We start from the raw sequence: 19,928 nt of genomic DNA on the forward strand, positions 1-19,928 counted from the left end.
GGACTTCAGGCCAGAGGGGCACAGCTCCCCTGAGCACCCCTTTGTGAATGTGCACATGTGTCCTGTGAGAAGCCCCAGAGGAATGCCTCCACAGATGGAGGTTTCTCTGGAGTTTTCTAGTGGGAGATGCCAAGGCCTCAGCTGAGAGCCAGTGTTACTTTTAGGGTCAGGGGCCTCTCATGTCTTCATCTTAAAACTTTTCAGGGGCAACTCAAATTCGTTTGCTCGGACTGTGCTGGGGCTTCGCTCTGTTTGACTAGCCTGACCTTGTCACTATGAGCACGGCTGCGGCTCAGGTGCGCCCTTCATCCACTGCACACCAGGCTGAGGACGCGCACCCGTCTCGGCTGGGGCCCAGTGGGCACCTCGAATGCTGCTTGAAGCTTTACACGCTCCCCCGGTGACATGGTGCAGGACAAGCAAGAAAAGAGCTGTCTGAGTGGTAAAATAATGTTTTATTCCATGGGTGAGCACACGTCACCACACCGCCTCCGCACTCCCTCCTGCCTCACGGCCGGGCTGGCCTCCCCATCCGGCCTCGCTGGCTTGCAGTCGGAGGAGCCCCCTGAGACTGCAAAAGCGTGATGACGGGGCAGTCAGAGCGGTCCTGTCGGTCAGCACGCTGATCCTCCTCACAGACAGTGTCACCTTAAAAAAGCCTTGTGAAGGGGACCTTCCAATTAAGCTGATTACAGCCGACATTCAGAGCTCGTGTAGATGAAACCAAAACCCCAAAACACCAAAAAAGCGACACGGACACAGCTTCCCTGCTGACAAGGTGCCACGGGTCCCCAGCCGGACCAGAAGCTGGAGAAATCAGACCAACACGCAGGTTGTCAACAGCTTGAAAGGAAATGAGGGGAATTGATATATTTCAAACCAGCACTTCTAGAAGAGTGCAGACCAGCCACAGAGGGCGGCATGCAAGAGACACACAGGGCGAGAGCTGGCGGCAGGCGGGCAGGTACCACGGCACAATGCCTGATGCACATTCCTGTCCTTATATACAACAAAATGAAACGCACACTAGGAACGTCAGCGGCACATCTGGTCAGAGGATATCTTACATGGCTGGCGTCGAGCATCGGCGTGGCTGCTCGCGCATGGCAGGGAGGGCACTGGGCCATCCCAAGGGCATGGGCAACCCTGGCACGCACCCACTTTCCTCGAGGTTGCCTGCCGCTGAGCACATGGGGCAGATCTGGGGGTGGGGTCAACACTTTGTTCATGCTTTTTAACCAAATGTCATCTGAGAAGACTTGACCCCTTATCAAGGAGGAGAAGGGCGGGTTTGAGGACATGTGTAAATGTATAATATGACTCTATGCCAAATCCTAATGCAGCTTGGTGGGAGAGAAGTTTTATTGATGCTTTTTTTTTTTTTTTAGTGAATAGTATTGGATATTTTTGCATCTCAGCTTTTGAATTGTCTCCACAAAGTCTAAAGATGACCTTGAGGAAAGAGGGGTTAGTCACTTCTGATCAGTTTCTTTATCCCAACAAGGCAAAGCTGCACATTGACCGAAGAAAACAAAGGAAAACAAAGCCGACTACAATGACAAAAGAGCAAAACAAGCCCACGACCGAGACAGTGCCGGGTAAAAACTATAGAAAAATACGAATTAATTCCTTAAGGTTAACCATTAGCATAGCTACAGAAATTCTCTGCACAGCCCCTCGAGGGCTGAGTGTCGCTACTGAGAGGAGCAAGCCCATTCAAGAGGAGTCCTGCCAGGAGCTGTGCTGTAGCTGCCCCACGGCGCGGCTGCATCAGACAGGGGGTAAGGCTGCTAACGTGGGCACACACTCTAGCCGAGGGAGGTCTTAATGCTACTGCCGAGAGCTGGGATCGGGGGCAGTCTCTTCACACGGTCCGTCCTGTGCGCTGTTCCCCGGGGAAGGGCCGGGGTGGTGCCATCCAATCTGGGGCCAGGAGGAGGCGAGGCTGTGCGGGCCCCAGGCTCGTGGTGGCACTCGGGAGCCATGACGCACCTCCGCCGGGGAAGCAGAAACGCCTTTGGGCCGAGACACGCATGCTATGGAAGGTAGCGCCGCCCGCCCCCCAGCCTCCACGGGGGAGGGACGGTCCTGTCACACTGCTCCTGGAAGAGCCGCGGGGCCGGGTGGCCTCCCATCAGTCCTCCTCCTCTTTCCCTGTGGCCGCCGGGCCTCTGTCCTGAATCCTGAAGCATTCCACAAAGAAGTCGATGACGGACCCGTAGAGGTGCTGTCTGAGCGAGGGGCTGCTGAAGTAATGGCTTTCGTCTGGGTATATCTGCAGAGAGGGCAGGGGGAAGTCACTGCTCGCCGCCCCAGCAGGCGCCCACGCAGGGCTCCGTGCAGCCTGCATGAGGGGTTCGCCGTCATTTCAGGCTGGCGCTGGTGCCCCTCTGCCCAGGGCTCTGCTGGGTGCAGCGGACAGCCGGTGAACCAGTGACAGGTTTAGGAAGCGTGTCCGACATGCTCCGGACAGCCTCTGTCTGCCTGCTCAAACGTGGACCACCTTTACTTGTTCGGGGCCCAACTCTCCAGGGACCAGGATTCCCCAAAGAGAAGGAAGAGCCCTGTGATAGGTTGTGTCCACGGTTGTGTTTCTGTGGGTCTGGCCACCTGCTGGGCTCACCGTGTGACCTAGACTGGAGGCTTCCCTGCGCCTCAGTTTCCAGTTGTGTCAGGTGGAGGTGACGATCATCACAGACTTGAGCTCATGGAGTTTGGGGCACTGAAACACTAGAGTATCTGTGAAGCACTGAGAACACGGCCCGGAGCACAGGGGGCACCGAGAACGTGGCAGCTACTTACTCCGCACCCCAGAGGAGCCATGCCGCTCCCACACAAAGGCAGCTTTCTAGCAGGAACTCAAAGCCAAGTCTAACAGAGCCAGAAGCCCAGTTCTGTCCATGATACCAGACTGCCTCTGGCACCTGCGGCGGTCTTCCTCTGTCTCAGGAGGCTGGCATCCACCATTATTTTACAGGCTCTATTAATGATGTAATTGAGCTACTCTATGTGCACTGAAGTGTCCAGGGTGCAGAGGGACACAGAGCAGGGAGTTCGCTCCTTCCACCCTGGAGCTGGCCACGGAGTGTCCGCTAAGGCGTTCGCTGCGCCTGAGTCCCTTGCACTGGCTCAAGTGTGAGGCAGGTCTGCCATGCTTCTGCCCCAAGCCTTACAGGTTTAAGTTAGCCTGTATCTCGGGGAGGGGTCCACATTAGCATATGAGGCTCTACCTTTTCATCTACTGTGTGTGCGTAAAATGGGCTCGGCCGTGCCGCAGCAGCTACGTTTACTGTGATCCGCACGTTTTCAGAGGAAAGCTCAGATACAACATTAACTAAGTCCTTCCTTCCCATTCATCACACTCGAGCCCCACTTCCTTCTTGCAGGAAGCTCCTCCTGACTGCCCAGCCCACATGTGACCCTCCCCAAGACAGTGACGCAGGAAGGCCAGGGGCGGGGGGCAGAGGGCAGGCAGCCGTTGGGACCAAGGCTGGTGCTCCGGGGGACGGAGTGCTTGGCTGAGGAAACCCCATTTGTTAGAGCCTGAAAAGACCACTGGGGTCATACCTATGTTACTACCAAAGGAACCAGTGGTCAAGAGGGAAATGGAAGAAGTTTCCAGAAGCATCAGCATGCCCTGATAGAAAGGGCCCAGATTTGAGCTAATGGGTTCGTGTTTGATGCCAGTGAGGACAAGGCTGTGAGTCTGGTTCTTGGGAAGGGTCACCCCCTTATCTATGTTCAGCCCCAGATGATTCTGGAACCCTCTGCCAGTGTTGAATCAACACGTGGTGTTGTCCAGAGGGAGGTCAGTGAGAAAAGGTGCAGGACATGCCAACAGGGGGCAGCAGCCCCAGCCCTGCAGGCCGCCTCTCGTTGGGTGGGTGCTGGCTGGCTTGGCTGTGTTCACTGCTGGGAGTGGGGGTGGCGGTGTTGGGCCAAAGGGGTTTAAATAGCCTGAGCACAGAACCGGCCATCAGTCATCAGCACAAAAAGCCAGCATGTGCTTATCTGTCTGCTCTGACTGCCCCGTCCATCTCTGGCAACCGTAACGCAGGAAACGTGCCTGGGAAATGGGATGCCCTGAGTACCAATCAACTTTCTCCTTGGAGAGGAATGCTCCTCTCTCGGTGAGAAACAGGGACGCACACATACCATACCTGCAAGCTGTAATTAGCCTTTCCTTTAATTAGTTGTGTAATGAGCTCTGCTGTGTGCTGGAAGTGGATTTTTTCTGTTAAAAGAAAAGAGGAAAGTGTCTGTCAAAATCCACAAGACCAGAGGGTGAGGCTTTCTGCAGACCCGAGGGGAATGAGGTCCGGGCCCTTACCGTCAGCAGTGGCGTGGATGATCAGAAACCGCTGCTCCTCCAGCGCTGACACGCGGTGCGCCACCCTGGTCACCTGCACACACAGAGCAAGGGGGAGTCAGGGGCCAGGCAGGGAGCAGGGGTGTGTGCTGGAAACCTGACGGATGGAGAAGGTCAGTGCAGGTCCTGGAAGCAAAGTTCCAGGAGGGTTGGGACGCTTTCTACCCGCAGTGAGCTGCACAGCGAACCTCGGCTCTCCCTAGGCGGGAGAAGAGAATCGGGGAGCTGGCTCCCCCTGCACCGGCTTCTCTGGGAGGTGGCCATTGCCCACGCACAGGTGTCAGCTCTGGGGCCACAGCGCTGCGCACAGCAGAGCTCTGGTCTCCTTGCGCACCCAGCTGAAGAAATACGGTGTGTGGTGTCCGCCCGGGCCGCCCAATGGCTATGACTGGGTGGATGGCATCAGAGGTGTTTTCTGTCCCCTATCAATAGCTTGTTCTCCAAAGCAGAACCAGCCTTGGGGACAGGGGTGCCAGCAGTCATCAATACCCAATGCCCGTGGGCCCTGGGACAGCCTCCTCCATCAAAGATTTTCCCCACTGTCTTCCTTGCCCTCAAGTCCCGGAACTGGAAATGAGACTGACCGAGAGGTCGTGGCCCCTTCAGCGCACTGTATGGCGGGAGGACGGACCCCCAGCTCTCTGAGCGTGGGCTCCGAGGGTGAACAGGGGCCGTGGGCCGGGAAGGCATGTGGGAGAGAGGAATTCGGAGGAGGAGCGACCAGTTTCCCCAAGTGCCCCGTCCTACCAGGTGGCCCCTGTGTCCAGACATACCTCATATGCTCTGTTGTCCAGTCCATGGAGGCCCAGGTATCTCTCAGAAAAGGCAGACGCTGCGGACAGAGGGAGGCAGGGTCAGCTCCGTCGGGGCCCAGCCCCCGGGTCTGGGGCGCCTTTGGCACAGAGCTGGGGGTGGGCATGGACTCACTTCCACTTACACGGCCAACATTTGCTTTTAAACAACCACCTCAACCTCTTGGGGCTTTGCACGGGCAACCAGATGGTACCATAGTAACACTGAAGCATGTGGTGCTGGCAGGGGGGTTAGCAGTGTGATAAAACCTAATAAATCTGAATCCTCAACAAACAGGATAACCCCCCACTTCATTTCAACATATAGGAAAGGGAACGGATGCCAAGAGAGCAAATCCCCTCGGGATTTACCTATCTTGTAAAGTCCAGGCATGTCCCTCTTCTATCCCAGCCCTGAGCCTGGGTCCAGGTTCTGGATGAGGACCTGGGCTGCCCTGCCAGGAAAGCCTTGGCACTGTGATCGGTCAGTGAGAGGGAGGGTAGGGCCACTACGTACACTCAGATGAGGCAAATTGAAATAGCATGATAGAAAAGTTAAGTCTCACTGCGTTGGAAAAGTATAAAATACGCCACATCTTTCCCAAAGGAAAACTAATTAAACATCATTAACCTTTTGAATTAGGAGAGTTCTGGTATGATTTTAAGTTGGAATTTGCATTAAGGCATTTGGTAAAGATCAGTGCATCTGCTTTGAGCCTTTCGGCTGCAGAAGCCAGAGGGCTGGGCGACCCCACAGTGGTCCCCAGATGGCTCCTGGCTCCGTGGGGCCCAGGGCTGTGGGACGGAGCGGGCCGAGGGCAGCCATGGGAGCAGGACCCACTCTCTGAGCCGGAGGGAGCGCGAGCCCCCAGCAGGGCTGGGGCAGACCCAGAGGGCTGGCTCCTGGGTTCAAGAAGGCGTCTAGACCCCCACCTCAGCGGGTAGTGTGGCTGGGCTAACAGCCTGGCCTCCCTGAGTGGGAGTTCTGAACACCCATAAGAAGGACCTCTCCACACATTTAAAGAACAGAGCTGATGTCACAAAGCTGTCCACATTCAGAGAAAAGGGCTGGCTGACCGGTGGGAGGAGAATGTAGGGAACCGCAGGCCCCAGCAGAGACCGCAGCCACAGGGTCTGTGCTGGGGCAGGGGCCTGGTTCCCACACCTGGGGGGTCTCATCTTCTGTCCCTAAAACAAGTCATCGTGACAGCCTGGCCTGTCTCCGGCTGCTGCCCCCGCCCAGGCAGGAAGGCAGGTGGCCCAGAGTGGAGAGGAGTGGCAGGTCTCCACCACCACCACCAGCCTCTCCCAGACGCCCCAGTCCCTTCTCAAGCCCCCTGTCCCCACGCCCAGGACTGACCCAGCGCAGGGCCCCTGCCCAGTAGCAAGGAGGAGAGGCAGCCCCAGGGGACTGTGCGTCCTTCCCTTCTGCACACCTGCCGGGCTTTCCAGCTCCCACTACCGTAGGCTGAACCGCTAGGTGGGTCTTTAGCTCCTGGTCTTGCCCGTTGGGAATGTGATTTCCAGGTGTGGATGTGGGTTGAATGCTTCTATTGGAGCAAGTGACTGGAAGCACCCGCGCCCAGCCCCTCAGTTCTTTCTGTGAGGTTTCCTGTCAGCCCCTGGGGAGGGGAACCTGTGAGTGCTGTGCTCAAGGGGACGGCAGAGGGGGCCAGGCCGGCCGGCGCCTCGTCGGTGGGGACCGTTACCGTAGAGCTTGAAGTCCGTGATTGGGGAGACGGCAGAGCCACAGCTGAACACCTGGCCCCGGTCTTCACTCTTTGCCGGGAGGATGTAAGTACTCAGGTACCCTCCGTAATCCTGGGCGAGAGGAGGGGACAGAGGTGGGAGGATGTCAGCACTGGGCCAGGAGAACGGCCCCGCAACGGGTCAGCGGCTCGAGCAGCCATTGTCAGGTGGCTTTAGTGCCTTTCCAACTAAACACTATGTGATGTAAGACCTCCTACTTTGGGCCCCTCTTTCAATGGCTATGGGGTGACCGAGGGGTGCATGTGGGGTGCCTGCAGACCCGGAGCATCGTGGGGGCCAGAGCCCCTTCTGGGACAGTGTTTCTGACTGCGTTCGCTGTTGCCTTCCTGTTCTAGGGAAAGCCAATGCACTTTCTGTGGGTTCTGAGGGTGGGCCAAGATGCATTAGTGCCAAGGGCTCCAGGGCTGGTCTGCTGATGGCTCAGCTCAGGGCCTCCATGGGACAGCCATCCACACGTGTCCTGTATATGAGGAGTTCCCTAAAGTCCTATATTGCCCTTACCTTGGGCTTGGCGCAGAAGACCTCTACTTTAATGTGGCCTCCCACACTGACATCAAGAGGCCATAGGTCCAGGCCGCCCCAGAGGGTGGCCCTCCACAGACCTGCCTCCTGGCTGTGGGCCTCCACCATACCAGGCCACGGCCTGGAGACATGGGCCACCCTGCGCAGGATTCTGTGGTCGGGCCACGCTGCATGTGACCTCCTCATTCCCCTCGTCCCATGCAAGACAACCTGGTAAATTAATGTGGCTGCTACACAGAAAGACACACAGAATAGAGATTCCTGCCTCCCTGGTTTCCTGGGGGAACAACATGAACTAAGGCAGGCTTATGTAAACAAGTTAATTAAGAACCTAACAGCACATTCCCACGAGGACCTGGCGTCTAGTCTCCTTGCAGACAGTATAAAACGGAGCTTGGATAGATGAGCTGGTTGGGCCAGGGCTCCATTGATTGAATCACTAAGCCTCTGAGCCTCTGAGTCTTAAAACAGCTGCTTGCATACCACCGGACCGAGGAAGTGAGGGTGTGGCCCGGGAGGGGGCGCTGCGCGCTGCTCCTGAGCAGGGGGTGTTTGGACAACGGGCAGTGTGGGCTCACCTTCCCGAACACGGCCACTCGTGTCTTATCGATGTACTGTTCCTTCAGCATCATCCTGCAAGGTCAAAGAGGACAGGGCTTAGTGACATCATGACTGCGGTTTGTATCCCTGTGGCCAGTGCCACATTTCTAGCTCGAAAAGCCCTATTTAAATAAAAAGAAATAGTGGAATTCTAAAATCATTGTTTATTGCTTTTACTTATTTAGTTCCTAGGCAGTATGCACACGAAAACACTCACAGCAGCAACTCTGCAGAACGTCCAGTATGTAAGCTTGAGACGAGAGCCACGAACGCAAAGATGCCGAGGCTATTCTGGAGGCTTCCAGGCCTGTCTGGGGACCCTGCCTCCCAGTGGCAATCGCCCCTCCCTTGGACCACATGGCTGCTGACCACCCTGGACCCTGGGAGGGCCCTGCAGGGTCGGCCCGGGGAAATGGTGCTCTGGTTCTGTGCTATAGGGCTTGGAGTCAGGGTGCTGGGCTCCCACACCTGCAGGGTCCTCTGTGCCCAACACCTGGGAGAGGGTCCCCCATCTTTACCTGGTTGGTGGCAGCATCACTGCTGCCTGTGCTTCCTGCCTGGGGCCAGCGTGGTGCCCAGCTGCCGTCACCAGGGTCCTGCCTTATCTTTGCTAGGATCTCACTGCCTTCCCCGCAAAGTGGCTGGAATCTTTCTGGTTTCTGACCCTAATCCAGCCGAGTTCTGCCACCTGCTGGCAGGGAAGGGGCTGCTCCCCGAACACCCACACGGCCTCCTTACGTACACCCCTGCCAGCGCCTCCCTCCCCGCCTCTCCAGTTTCTGTTTATTTCTTGTGATCATTTTCTTGTTTCCCTCTTCTGTGTTCCCCCAGCTGGCTGGGGCCGCCTCTCCCTTGTAACTGCCTTTTTCTCATCCTGAAGAGAGAGTAAAACTGGGTCCTGAGCCCTGCTGCCAACTCTTCCGGGACCCCCGCCCCAGGACACGGCCAGCTCAGGCTCAGAACAGCTCTTCTACGGCTAGAACAGGCCGAAGCAAATGACCCAAGTTCACGGCAGCAAGTTCCTTGTTTTCTCGTGGTTTTAAGAGTTCAGGTGACTTTGCATCTTCCTTATATTATTGTCAATTTTAATACCAGGTGTCTCCCCAGATCATCGGTGGAAAGCTGATGACTCGTGCTTGTTTACTCTTTGCCTTCATTCAAGTTTGCTTTCGTTTTAGAATATTAGTCAAGAGCCAGAAAACGGCCCGGCCTCCCGGGGCTCCCTCAGCAGCGTCAGCACCTGTCTGTTGAGTGTGTGCCGTCGGGAAGGCTCTGTGCGGTCCTGGGCCAAGTGGTGACTAACTACAGGCCTCTCCTTTAAGAAGCTTCCGCTCCGAGTCAGGATGTCTGTGTCCAGTTCCTGCTTAGCTGCTAAGGGGTGGTGGGGCCTTCAGACAAGTCACCTGGGTTGGCCAGGCCCCGGTTTCAGGAGAAACTGACCCGGCTGCAGACATGGGGGCAGCAGGTTCAGGGTGGGGTCAAGTGGGGTCAGGAGGTGTAACAAGCCAAGTGAGTGTGGTCTGTACCCCAAATGCACCTCCCCAGTCCCTTCCCAGATGCAGGCCAGAGAAACGACTCCCCCGCCCAGAGAGAGGCCTGTGGGCCACCCCAGGCAAGAGCTGGGTCACCCGCCACCCACGGGGAAGCAGGACACACTCTGCACGCGGAACGGCCACCCAGGCCGAGGGCTTCTCCCTCACGGAGGAAGAGGCAGCCTCCTTCCTGTGACCTTACGTGCAGGCTTCCTGGATTGCCTCTGGGAGCCCCAACCCCAGCAGCACCCAGGAAAAGCAGGGAGTCGCGAGGAAACAGACACGGCAGCGAGCGGAAGGAAACTCCGAGGAAACCATCCCTGTGTCCGGAAAGACACAGACACTGGGTCAGGAGCCAGAAACAGAAAGGCCAGGATACAGGAGAGGAAACGTGGGTGGTGGATAGATCCAGATGCACCGGAATCAGCATGATAAAAATTCCAGAAAGACCAGAGAACAGACACATTGTCAACACATTATACTAAAACCTTCCAGGACAAAGGGTCAACTATCCCTCAGGCTGCAAAGGCCCCCCCCCCAAGGGCTGACATTCCAGCCTTGAAGTAAGAGGTCCTTCTTCTGAAAGGGAGAAAGAAACAGGCCCTGAATAAGGTCAGCAAGCAGAGTAACATGGCTTCTCATCAGCAGTGCTGGACGGTGGACAATTCCAGGGCCTTCTAGATGGAGGGTATTTTCTACATAGATTTTACATCTAATAAACTATAGTATTGCAAGTGGCGGTAGAATAAGGACATTTGTAGACATTTTTCTAGTCACATGAAGGAAGAAACAAAGAGAAGGAAGAGCCATTTCTCGTGTTCCTGGAAGCTGGCCTGGGACCAGAAGCCCAGCAGGGGCAGGAGGGGCATGAATCTCAAGAAAAGAAAATAGAAATGGATGGGTTACTGGTATGCTTCAATGTTTGGAAAATATGTGAATGGGAACTTGAGTGGCAGCGGGGACATGGGAAGGACTGAGCATGTACACAGTCACTCAAGTAAAGGCAAAGCAGTCCTTCCAGGGGGCCTCAGGCAGAGCAGAGGGAAGCAGGGCCCAAAGCAGGGCACCTGGCTGGGCGGTGGGCACAGTGACTACCCACAGGGGAGCGGGCGTGACCACCCACAGGGGTGTGGGGGTGACCACCAACAGGGGTGCGGGCCAAGACCACCCACAGGGGCGTGGGGCTGAGACCACCCACAGGAGCGCGAGCCGAGACCAGCGTCCTCCGGTAGCAGTCCTGGGGCACAGAAACGGGAATGCGTGGTTGTGGATGGACGGCAGTTCTGGGTCAAACTCCAAAAATGAGGTTGAAAGCCTCACCCCTTGCACCTCAGTGTGTGGCTGTATTTGGAAACAGGGCCCGTGGCAGAAGGCATTAGGGAAGATGCGGTCACGCGAGCATAGGCGGGCTCCTATCCGATGCGACTGGTGTCCTGCCAAGAGCTGGCAAGGCCTGGAGACGGGAGAGCCCTGAGGAAGGAGCGCTGGGGTGGTGCTTCTGAAGCTGAGGGGTGCCAAAGGTCACCAGCAAGCCAGGAGCCCGGGAGGCGGGAGGACCACCCCCTGCTGGTCAGAGGGCACGAGGCCTGCCCACCCCTTGACTTTGGTGTTCCAGCCCTAAGGAGCGAAGACAGCACTTCGATACACATGCTTTTTACAAATGTTGCACAGGTGTCACAGGACAGCCCAGACGACCCGAATCACAATGGATGTGGAGGTGCACACATGCCCTGGGTCCCTGGCATGCCCTCACATCTGGAACCAGCAGATGCATTGCTCTGTGTTCCTGAATTTCTGCTCATGACCCAGATCCCTGATATCGAAGTGCGTCAGAAGGCCTGGCTGAAGTCTGACACAGCCTGAGTTTTTCGTGACTGGCTAACCTGGTCCCATAACATTCTGCCCCATGGCTGGCTGTCCAGACCACATTTGCTGGGATCCATGTAGTGGTCTGTGGAGACCGCAGTGCAGGGAGGGGGCCACGTGTGCCGGGAAGGGCTTGGGCCAGATCTCAGGCTCCATTCCAATTTGTAAAATATCTTGGATCTTGATTCTCAGCCATGCTTCCAAGTCCACAGGTGGCCTTGGGTCTCTAGCAACCCCTTCATCTAATTACCCAGTGACTCGCTTCCTGATCTCAAACCCATAAATCTTGGTAAGATCCTCATTTGTGAAGTACTCTGGAGTCTTCCAAAAGTAGTTGCTTTTTCCAATATCAAACATTTTACTATCTTGTAGCTAGTCAGTGGGGCAAATCCCACCTGGTGGTTTTTCCCTAGTGAGCAGTGGACCCAAGATAAAGCAGAGCATGATCCCATATGGGTACCTTTCACTATTGGGGTGGTCCAGGACACAGCCGAGCCGAAGCCAGATCCATCAGGGCGCCTCTCCTTGGGAGCGCCCTGGGTTCAGTCCTGCACCAGGTTTGCAGTGGGCCTGGTGCCACGGTGTCAGCCTGGGGAAGTGCACCCTCTGGGGAGGGGGGCTGATGGCGTGCTGGTGCGATGCCTGCTCAGCTGTGGGGCGCAGTTGCCACTGAAGGAGGCAGAGTCCAAGGCCCGGAGGGGCTGGAGGGTGTGAGCTGGCTGGGGTGGGTGCCAGGCCAGGGAAGAGCGGAGATGTCAGCACAGGGTTCTTGGGAGCACGGGGCACTTGGGGGCCGTGTGGGCCTTTGGGCTGGGACAGGGGTGCCAGTTCTGCATGTGCACCTATCTCTTCTCCCTTAAAGAGAACCTCCCTGAGAAGTGCAGCAGGCTGACAACTGCCTGCAGCCCACTGTCCCCCCAGTATCCACACTGCCCCAGCTGCCTTGCCAGAGACTGAGTATGGCCTCGCTGCCTGGTGGGGGCCTCCACTGGGCCTGTCAGGCCCGGGCACCAGCTCTTACTGACCCTGTCTCTGAAGCACCTCCCACTGCTCTCCGCGGCCCTGGTACCCACCTCCCCTCCCTCTGCAGCAGCTGATGAACCCAGCCCAGCAGGTCTGCACCTCCTCCTGCCAGACCAGCTCTTGACCCTGTCTGGACTGCAGCTGCCCATGACATTGGCTGGGATGCACCTTGGCCGTCACGAGGCCGCGCCTGTGGAGCGCCCAGCCAGTGCTGGCACACAGTGGGGTCAGTATTCCTGTCTCCCATCTTCTTCATTTTTTCTGTCTAGGTGGGCTGCCTCATTCTGCTTTCCCCCGACGGGCCTCCACTGACTCCCTGCCCTCGGGCTCCTGGTGCAATGGTGCAACAGGGAGCCAGCAGGGGGGAGCAGTGCTGGGGCTGGGGGTCCTCCCTGCACAGCTCCTCTCCGAGCCTCCCCAGCTTCCCCAGCCGCCCTCCCCGGCCCACCCACACTGGTGCTCAGCATGCACTGTGCTTCACTCACAATACTTTCTTTGCTTGGAATGTGCATGTCCCATACCTGTCTGGCAAATCTCTATTAATCCTTTGAGGTCTTGGCCAAAGGCCACCTCCTCCCAGGAGCCCTCCCAGGCCTGTCGTTTGCTTCTGTTCTCCGCCCTCACAGAGCGGCTGGGCCTGGCAGGGCTTTCCTGAATCACTGGGATGGAAAGGGTGGCCCAGCAGCTGCCACGCAAGGCCTGGGGAGGAGGACGGCAGGCAGCAGCTCTGGGGAGTCGGCGTGCGGGGCTGGCCACACGGTTTCTTACACGTCGGATAAACTGGGTTACATCTTTCTGACTAATGAAAATGCAGACACAGCCCCTAAGTAAAACTCAGCAGAGTCCTCTGCGGCTTGAGCCATCCGGGTGTCAACCCCCCCAGTCTGTGCGCTCGCGGGCTGAGGTGTGGATGGCTTGCACACTCCTGCCGTGAGCCTGCATTAGAGTCGACGTTATTTCCTGGTGTTCTGGAGCAGGTTCTGCCTTGTTTTCCAACAGATGGCCAGATCAATCCCTTATTTTTAGGAAGCAGCGTGAGTGTGAAACACCCTGTGCTCTCTGTCCCTGCGCGCAGAGGGGAGCAGCTGGGTGCGGCCAAGCTGGGGGAGCGGGCTGGGGGCGGGTCTGGACTCCGTGTCCTTCACCTGGTGCCCAGGGGCTGCAGAGGCCTCTGCACTGCACAGAGTCAGACCCGCGTGGCGAGAAGAGCATGGTGGGTGGCGAGGGCAGGGGCACTGGGGCGGGAGGCACCCCCGCTCGCCTGCTGCCAGGAGTCCCTGCCCACGCCCGGCCCGGCCGGGGCCCCACCTTCTCTCAGGAGTCTTCCGGGCCAGGCCGCGCTGCTGGCTGGCCTGGCCTCTGCCTGCTGCTCCTGTGGGCAGAAGCCGCTGTGCTGCGCCCCCCAGGCCCAACCCTGGCTCATGGAGGACCCGCCAGCTCTTGGGCGACTGTGCACCTGTCTTGTGGTGGTGGGTTCTAGGTTCTGGAGATGGGGGGGTAAGTGTAAGGGAGGTTTGCGGGGTGCTTACGGGGGTTGCTCCTCTCTTGCTTTCTGGAAGTTTCTGGAAGTGGTGTCCTCCCCAGCCTGGTGGAGGTGGAGGAAGTGTGGAGTGGCTGGTCCTGGCAGCCACCCTGCGGGCATGAGGACAATCGGCTCAGGAAACGGCCACTGTCCGTGGCTGAGTGGAGAGATGGAGACAGCGGCATTGCTGGGTCTCCAGATCAACCTGCCCTGAGGCCTGCCGCCCTGCTGGCCTTCGGGCAGCACAGTTCCTGCTTTTAGACACGCATCTGACCTTGTGTGCATGTGCTGTTAACCTCCAGGCAGAAGCACCCTAACAGATGTGCGCCCGGCACAGTGCGCCAGGACCCCTCCCCTGTCCGTGTTCTGTCTGTGATGCTTGCAGGGCTCTGGACGGATCGCCGTCTCCTGACCCAGCTCGAGATTCCCCTGAGGAAGGGAGCCAACCATTCACTCACCGTTTCATCCAGGTCAAAGTTCCTACCTGAGCGCACACCAGGTGCCTCCAATCTTTTTAAAAACAAGAGAGGATATGTTTTGAAATGTCAGTGAAGTGTGCAGCATGAGCAGTCATGACAGGAGGTGAGAAGAGGTGTGGAGAGCAGTCTTTCGCTGGCACTTCCAGCCCGTGCACTGCGTGCCGTCCGCTCGCCTGCCTGGGGCCGGCCTCACCCTGTGCACCTTGAGGTTCACCAAGGGCCCCTGGCCCTTCTCTTCCGTCCAAGCACGTGTCTGCAAATTCAGCTGAGTCGTTCTCGCAACACTTCTCAGTGGGTAAGTCATGTTCAGTGCTGCCGTCCCCTTGTGCCGCCACTTCTACCAAATAATCTAAAAACCACGTGTAGCCTGGCGAGGCTCCTGATGCCTTTTTTCCCAGGGAAACAACAAAACTCAATAACCATTTTGAGCATCTGTCCCTTCGCCCCGAGCTGCGTTCTGCTCTCCGTAGGTCTTGCGGACTCGATGACAGGGAGGGGGATGAGCAGGGGACAAACTCCTCCAGTCAGAGCAGGGGTTCTGGCCAACTGCTGGCTGGGCACGGAGGCCCTTTTCTCAGTAACAGGGTGACTGCATCCACCCCCACCCCCCTGGTGAGGGCGGCCACTGGTCAGAGCCCATGACCACCGCACAGGGAGCCAGCCTCCTTGTAACTGACTAGACAGACGAGCTACCTAGCTACACAAAAACCAGTATGACAGTGTCGGGAGGATGTCACTAGCAGTGTCCTTAGCTTTGCAGCTTTGTAAGTATGAGCAAATTGTATGCACAGTGTCTGGGTTGACAAGAGCATGCCCCAGAGGGGCCTGGCTGTGGCTGCGGCCGGCTGGGGGACGTGCCTGGTGGGTGGGGCGCTCACCGTACAGCCTCCATCTGGTCCTGCTCCTCCAGGGAGCCCAGGCGCCGCCCCACTTCGTGCAGGAGCCTCGTCCCCTGGAAGCCGCTGCCTCGGCCATCGCACCTCACCACCACGGCCCCGTGGCTGCTCACCATCACTGTTTCCCAGGTCACCTCAAACTTCTCGGCCACACTCTGGCTGCCTGGTGTGCCATCCCTGGAAAAGACAATCCCCACCTTGGCACACCGTGTGGGGCAGTGGCCCATCTGACAGACACAGGGTCCTGAAGATCCTCTCCTAAAGGACCGTGCCCACCCAGGGGGTGCCTGTGACCCCTGGCTGCCATGTGTCTGACTCCATACCCCAAGTGCAATCCAGGCACTACCACCCACACACCCAGATGGTGAGGAGGAGTGTCCGGAGGGCCCCCCGGGAGCACAGGGCACCGGCACACAGATGCCAAGAGGCACTTGATTGGTGAAACTTTAACAAAGCCCAGTTTCTTCTGGCTTGCCCCCTGGCACTACATGACTCCTCCTTTCCTGGGCTCCAGCTGTCCCAGCATGCCCCTCTGGTCCCTGTCACATGAGTGACAAGAACATGTTTGCTCCTGGGTGTGGCATCCTTGGTCTGCAGAAATACTCTTTTTGGTTAACTCAGAAGAAATGGCAGACAAACTGGTCTGGGGGGGCTTCTCTTTTGCACCTTCTCAGAAAGGGAGGCAGGGCATCACCCCCCTCTCTGGGTGGGCCGTCGTGAGCTCATGTCTCCCAGCGCCCACTCAGGGGCATCACTCTGCTGGCCAGCCATCCACGGCAGAGCCTGGCACCGTGGAAATCGGCCAGGGCTACAAACAGGACAGGGGTGCCTCAGAAATGGAGGCTTGGTTGCTAAGCATTTCCTAGCACCCTCAGGGGTATGGGGAGGCTTCTAGATGATTTTCCATTTTGGTGGGGACAGGATGAACAGAGGGAGGCCAGTGGGGGGTGTAGCCTCTCCCTGGGATCAGCAACAGATGGGGGGGCCCATTCCGAGAGCGGCCAGCAGAAGATGGCTCGCTGGTTCTTTCTCCAAGGAGGTGACAGCTAGCAGGCCATCACCACACTGGCTTTCTGCCAAGGACTTGGGGGTTGCAGGCAAGGGATGTGTGCGCGTGTATGTGTGACTCTAGAGTTCTGTGTCCAGGGGCCAAATGCGGAAAGGACCGAGGTTATAGTGTGATCCTCGTATATGCAAAGTGCTTTTGTTTAGATTTTCTGTTTTTTAACCAGGAATCATCTGACACAGTTTCTTAAGTATCTGAGGTCCCCAAACCACACAGCTGTCACCCTGGAGGTCACAGTGAAAAGCCTTGGGGCCAGCTGGGGCGCTGCACCTGCGTGCTGCCTGGTCAGTGCAGGCAGGTCCATCTGAATCCATGGGATGGGCGGCCCTGCCCGGCTTTACCGCCTTCACTTTTGAAAAGAAAGGGAACCGTTTGCAGCGCGAAGCCTCTGGGGTTTCCCTTAGGGTCACTTAAAAAACAGCATTCGCTGGTGTCATCGAGGGTGATGAAAATCTGGCTCGATCAGGGAGAAAGGGGGCAGTGTGTGAAAAGTGAGCATAAGTGTGTGTGTATGAGAAGTGTGTGGGTAGGAGGGGTCGCCCGCAAAGCGCTAAGCCTGACCAGTGAGGAAAGTGGGTTAACTGCAAGGCGGAGCCTGTGGCTGGAATCTCAGCCTGGGGGCGTCTATAGGGGAGTGACTCAGGGCCAACGCCGCAGGGCCGCAGCGGTCTGTCCGCTGCCACCATTTGCTGAGGGAGTGACTTCACCGCTGTCCCCTGGTGCCAGCCCTGTGCTCCCCTGCTCCCTGGGCCTTGCAGGAGTAGGCAGGGGTGAGGACGTGGTGTTGGGTCACCAGGTCCTCCTGGAAGCCCAGGGCAGCCAGCTCGCATGCAAGGCCCCTCCTGGGACAGCTGATCTCAGCTCGGGGCCGGAGCCCTAATCAGGACCCACACCTGCAGAGGTGGTGCCAGCACTCTTTAAAATGCTTTCTCAAGAATCTAAACAGAGGGCTGGCTAATTAACATAAGGAATGTCTGGAATAATTCTTGGGCACATGGATGGTGTTTGAGGCCGTTTCACAGCTGGATGTGCTGCTCAGCCTCCGGCACCCTGACCTGAGGTGGGGAAGCCAGCCGGCCAGGCAGTGTTGGGTGCTGGGCCACACCTGCGCATGTCCCAGGGGATCTGTGGCCCCCCGCCCCCCAGGAGCCTGTGTGCATGGTGCCCGCTGACTTTTCCCATCAGTTTCCATGAATTTCTGAGCCTGTTTACCAGCCACTGTGGGACAATTCGTAGAATCTGACTTAGCACCTGTTTTTGTTGTAACTGGGTTTTCTGGGTTTTGTTGTAACCCAGAAACTTGGGGTGAGGGAGATACATTGCCCCCACTTTCTCTAAACACCTGGGGTCACCAACAGTGATAAAAAGAACCTGACATTTGCTGACGGGCTTAGCTGACTTGTGTTTAGTTCGCAAACTAAGCACATCTCCTGCTCCTCATTTCTTTGAGTTCAGTGCCCACGTCCACACGTCACTGAGTCCCCAGCAGGCACCTGAGAGAAGCAGGCAACGATACTTACACCACCAGCAGCAGCGGGTAGTGGGCTGTGTCGGTGAAGGTCGCTGGCTTGAGGACCTGAACAGGCAACTCTAGGCAGAACAGGGCACAGAGCAGCTCGTGAGGGCCTGGGCCACGATGGCTGACCGGCTGGGGTGCTCTGGGGGGCACGGGTTGTCCCCAATTCTCATGCTGTGACTCTGGCCCACTGAGCCACCTTGGGCAAGTCACCCAACCATCCTGACGCTTACTCTCTCCATCTGAAGCTTAAATTCAATCTTGCAAACAGTGCTCTGAAAAACAGAAAAGACTGGTCCCACGAGCACCTCCTAACTACCAAATTCCAGGAAGAAATGAGCGCCCAAGGGCATCTTTGCCAGGCGTCCTGCAGCAACACACAATTAAGTGGAGAGGGATACTGGGGACCAGGGATGGGGGACAAGAGACCAGGGGCGGGCGGTGAGGTGCAGGCGGCACCCAGAGCGGGAGGCGGAGCACCCGCAGGGCTCTCTGTCCAAGGCCAGTGGGTGCCACGCAGGTCTGCCTGCCCAGGACCACAGCTGAAGGGGTGAGGGGCTGGTGCAGTGGGTGGGTTCTGAGGTACCAAGGTCCTTTGAATCTGGTCTTTCGCCATGGGACCTGAGGAAGGGGGCTTTCTCACCAGTTTCTTCTGCTCCGCCAAAAAAAACACACCTGCCCAAGTTAGAAATTATTTACTGATATTAACTACAACTCAGATTAGCAATTAAATTGGTATTAGTGGCTTTTTCAGCATTCTTTCTAAGCTACACCACAGGCCGGGGCTGCCGGCTTAGCAGCCTGCTCCCCTTACAGATTCTGGCTGAACGGCTAATGGTTTGCAAATTGGATCAATAGCCTAGGGACCAGCGGAAAGGCAGGCAGACTTTATCACTGAAACACCCACAAACCATGGTCTGGACTGATCCCTGCCACCGATAAGCCCCCGGGCAGACCCGGGCAGACCTTGGCCCAGGCGGCTGAGTGCTGAATGCACTCCGCAGAGCCTGCCCTGAGGAGGGCTGCTTCTCTAAGGAAAGCCTTAGCCTCTGGAAGCATTCAAGGAGAAAACAAAATGTGAAGACACCAGAACAATGTGGCAGCAGGACACCCTTCAGATTTTCTGGGGTCCCAGAGGGGTGACGCTCAATCCGGTGGCTGTACACGCCTGCACCTTCACTCCACTTACCTGCTGAGTGAAACCCCACACAGGGGAGAAACCGCACGGCAAGGTGGGAATGTTGGTCACTTGTTTCCAAAGGTCCTTCCCTGCATTTTTTTGTGGAGAGGCTGGCTTTTGTCCAGGGGTGCCTTGGGGTTGGGGACACAATGGCAGTGTGGGGTGGACTGCAAAGGGCACTGAGCTGAGGGCATGAGAAGTGACCTTGGAGAGGCCACCATCTGCCTCAGAGGCTGTGGGAACTGTCAGGGTGTGTTTTGGAAAACCTGCTCATGGGACGGGGCAGGGGCAGGAAGTTAAGCCTGGTTCGGGAGGCCACCAGGCTGCCTCTGTGGTCTGTGCAGGCGCACGTGGCCCCTGCAATGGCCTGGCTTGGCTGAGTGCCCTGTCAGAACAGGGTGTGAATGAAACGTCCCGGTGCTCATACTGTACTGGGCCCTGCCAGTCATGGGCCCTGGCCTGAGGTCTGTGCTGGAGACGGAAGGTAGAGGGGGACTGACCAGACACGGCACGTTGCCGGCTTGCGTTCCCACCCACCCTCCGCCCGCTGTCAGCCTACAGTTGTCTTGTTTCCCTGCCTTTCGGTTCTTTCTTACACACGGAAGCACAAAGACAGATGTCCAGGTGATCCGACTCCCCTGAGCTGCCCAGAGTGGCCCGTTCTAGGAACGCCTCACCAGGGAGGGGGCGTGGGAGCTGCATCGCCAGGGGTCCTCAGCGCCCCTGGCTGTGGGGTCAGGACAGGCTGGCTGGGGGGCCCTGTCCTGTCCTGACAGGAGCTGGGGGTAAAGCCCCT

At 57.5% G+C, this 19,928-nt stretch overlaps 1 protein-coding gene across 5 annotated transcripts in view; it reads right to left on the reverse strand.

Annotated features, from left to right (window-relative positions):
* Positions 1-1,231: 1,231 nt before the first annotated feature.
* The window catches only part of DPP6 (dipeptidyl peptidase like 6), an 863,884-nt gene continuing 845,187 nt past the window's right edge, over positions 1,232-19,928 (reverse strand). For all 5 annotated transcript variants that reach the window (XM_073238157.1, XM_073238156.1, XM_073238155.1 and 2 more), the window contains exons 19-26: positions 17,957-18,026; positions 15,353-15,547; positions 8,031-8,085; positions 6,870-6,981; positions 5,143-5,201; positions 4,331-4,403; positions 4,161-4,234; positions 1,232-2,275 (exon numbers count right to left, since the gene is read on the reverse strand). In XM_073238157.1, the coding sequence (XP_073094258.1) occupies positions 2,135-2,275; positions 4,161-4,234; positions 4,331-4,403; positions 5,143-5,201; positions 6,870-6,981; positions 8,031-8,085; positions 15,353-15,547; positions 17,957-18,026 (779 nt within the window). In that variant the 3' untranslated portion in view covers positions 1,232-2,134. The remainder of the gene's footprint in view (positions 2,276-4,160; positions 4,235-4,330; positions 4,404-5,142; positions 5,202-6,869; positions 6,982-8,030; positions 8,086-15,352; positions 15,548-17,956; positions 18,027-19,928) is intronic.

This window comes from Manis javanica, chromosome 6, assembly GCF_040802235.1.
Source record: "Manis javanica isolate MJ-LG chromosome 6, MJ_LKY, whole genome shotgun sequence".
Taxonomy (NCBI): domain Eukaryota; kingdom Metazoa; phylum Chordata; class Mammalia; order Pholidota; family Manidae; genus Manis; species Manis javanica.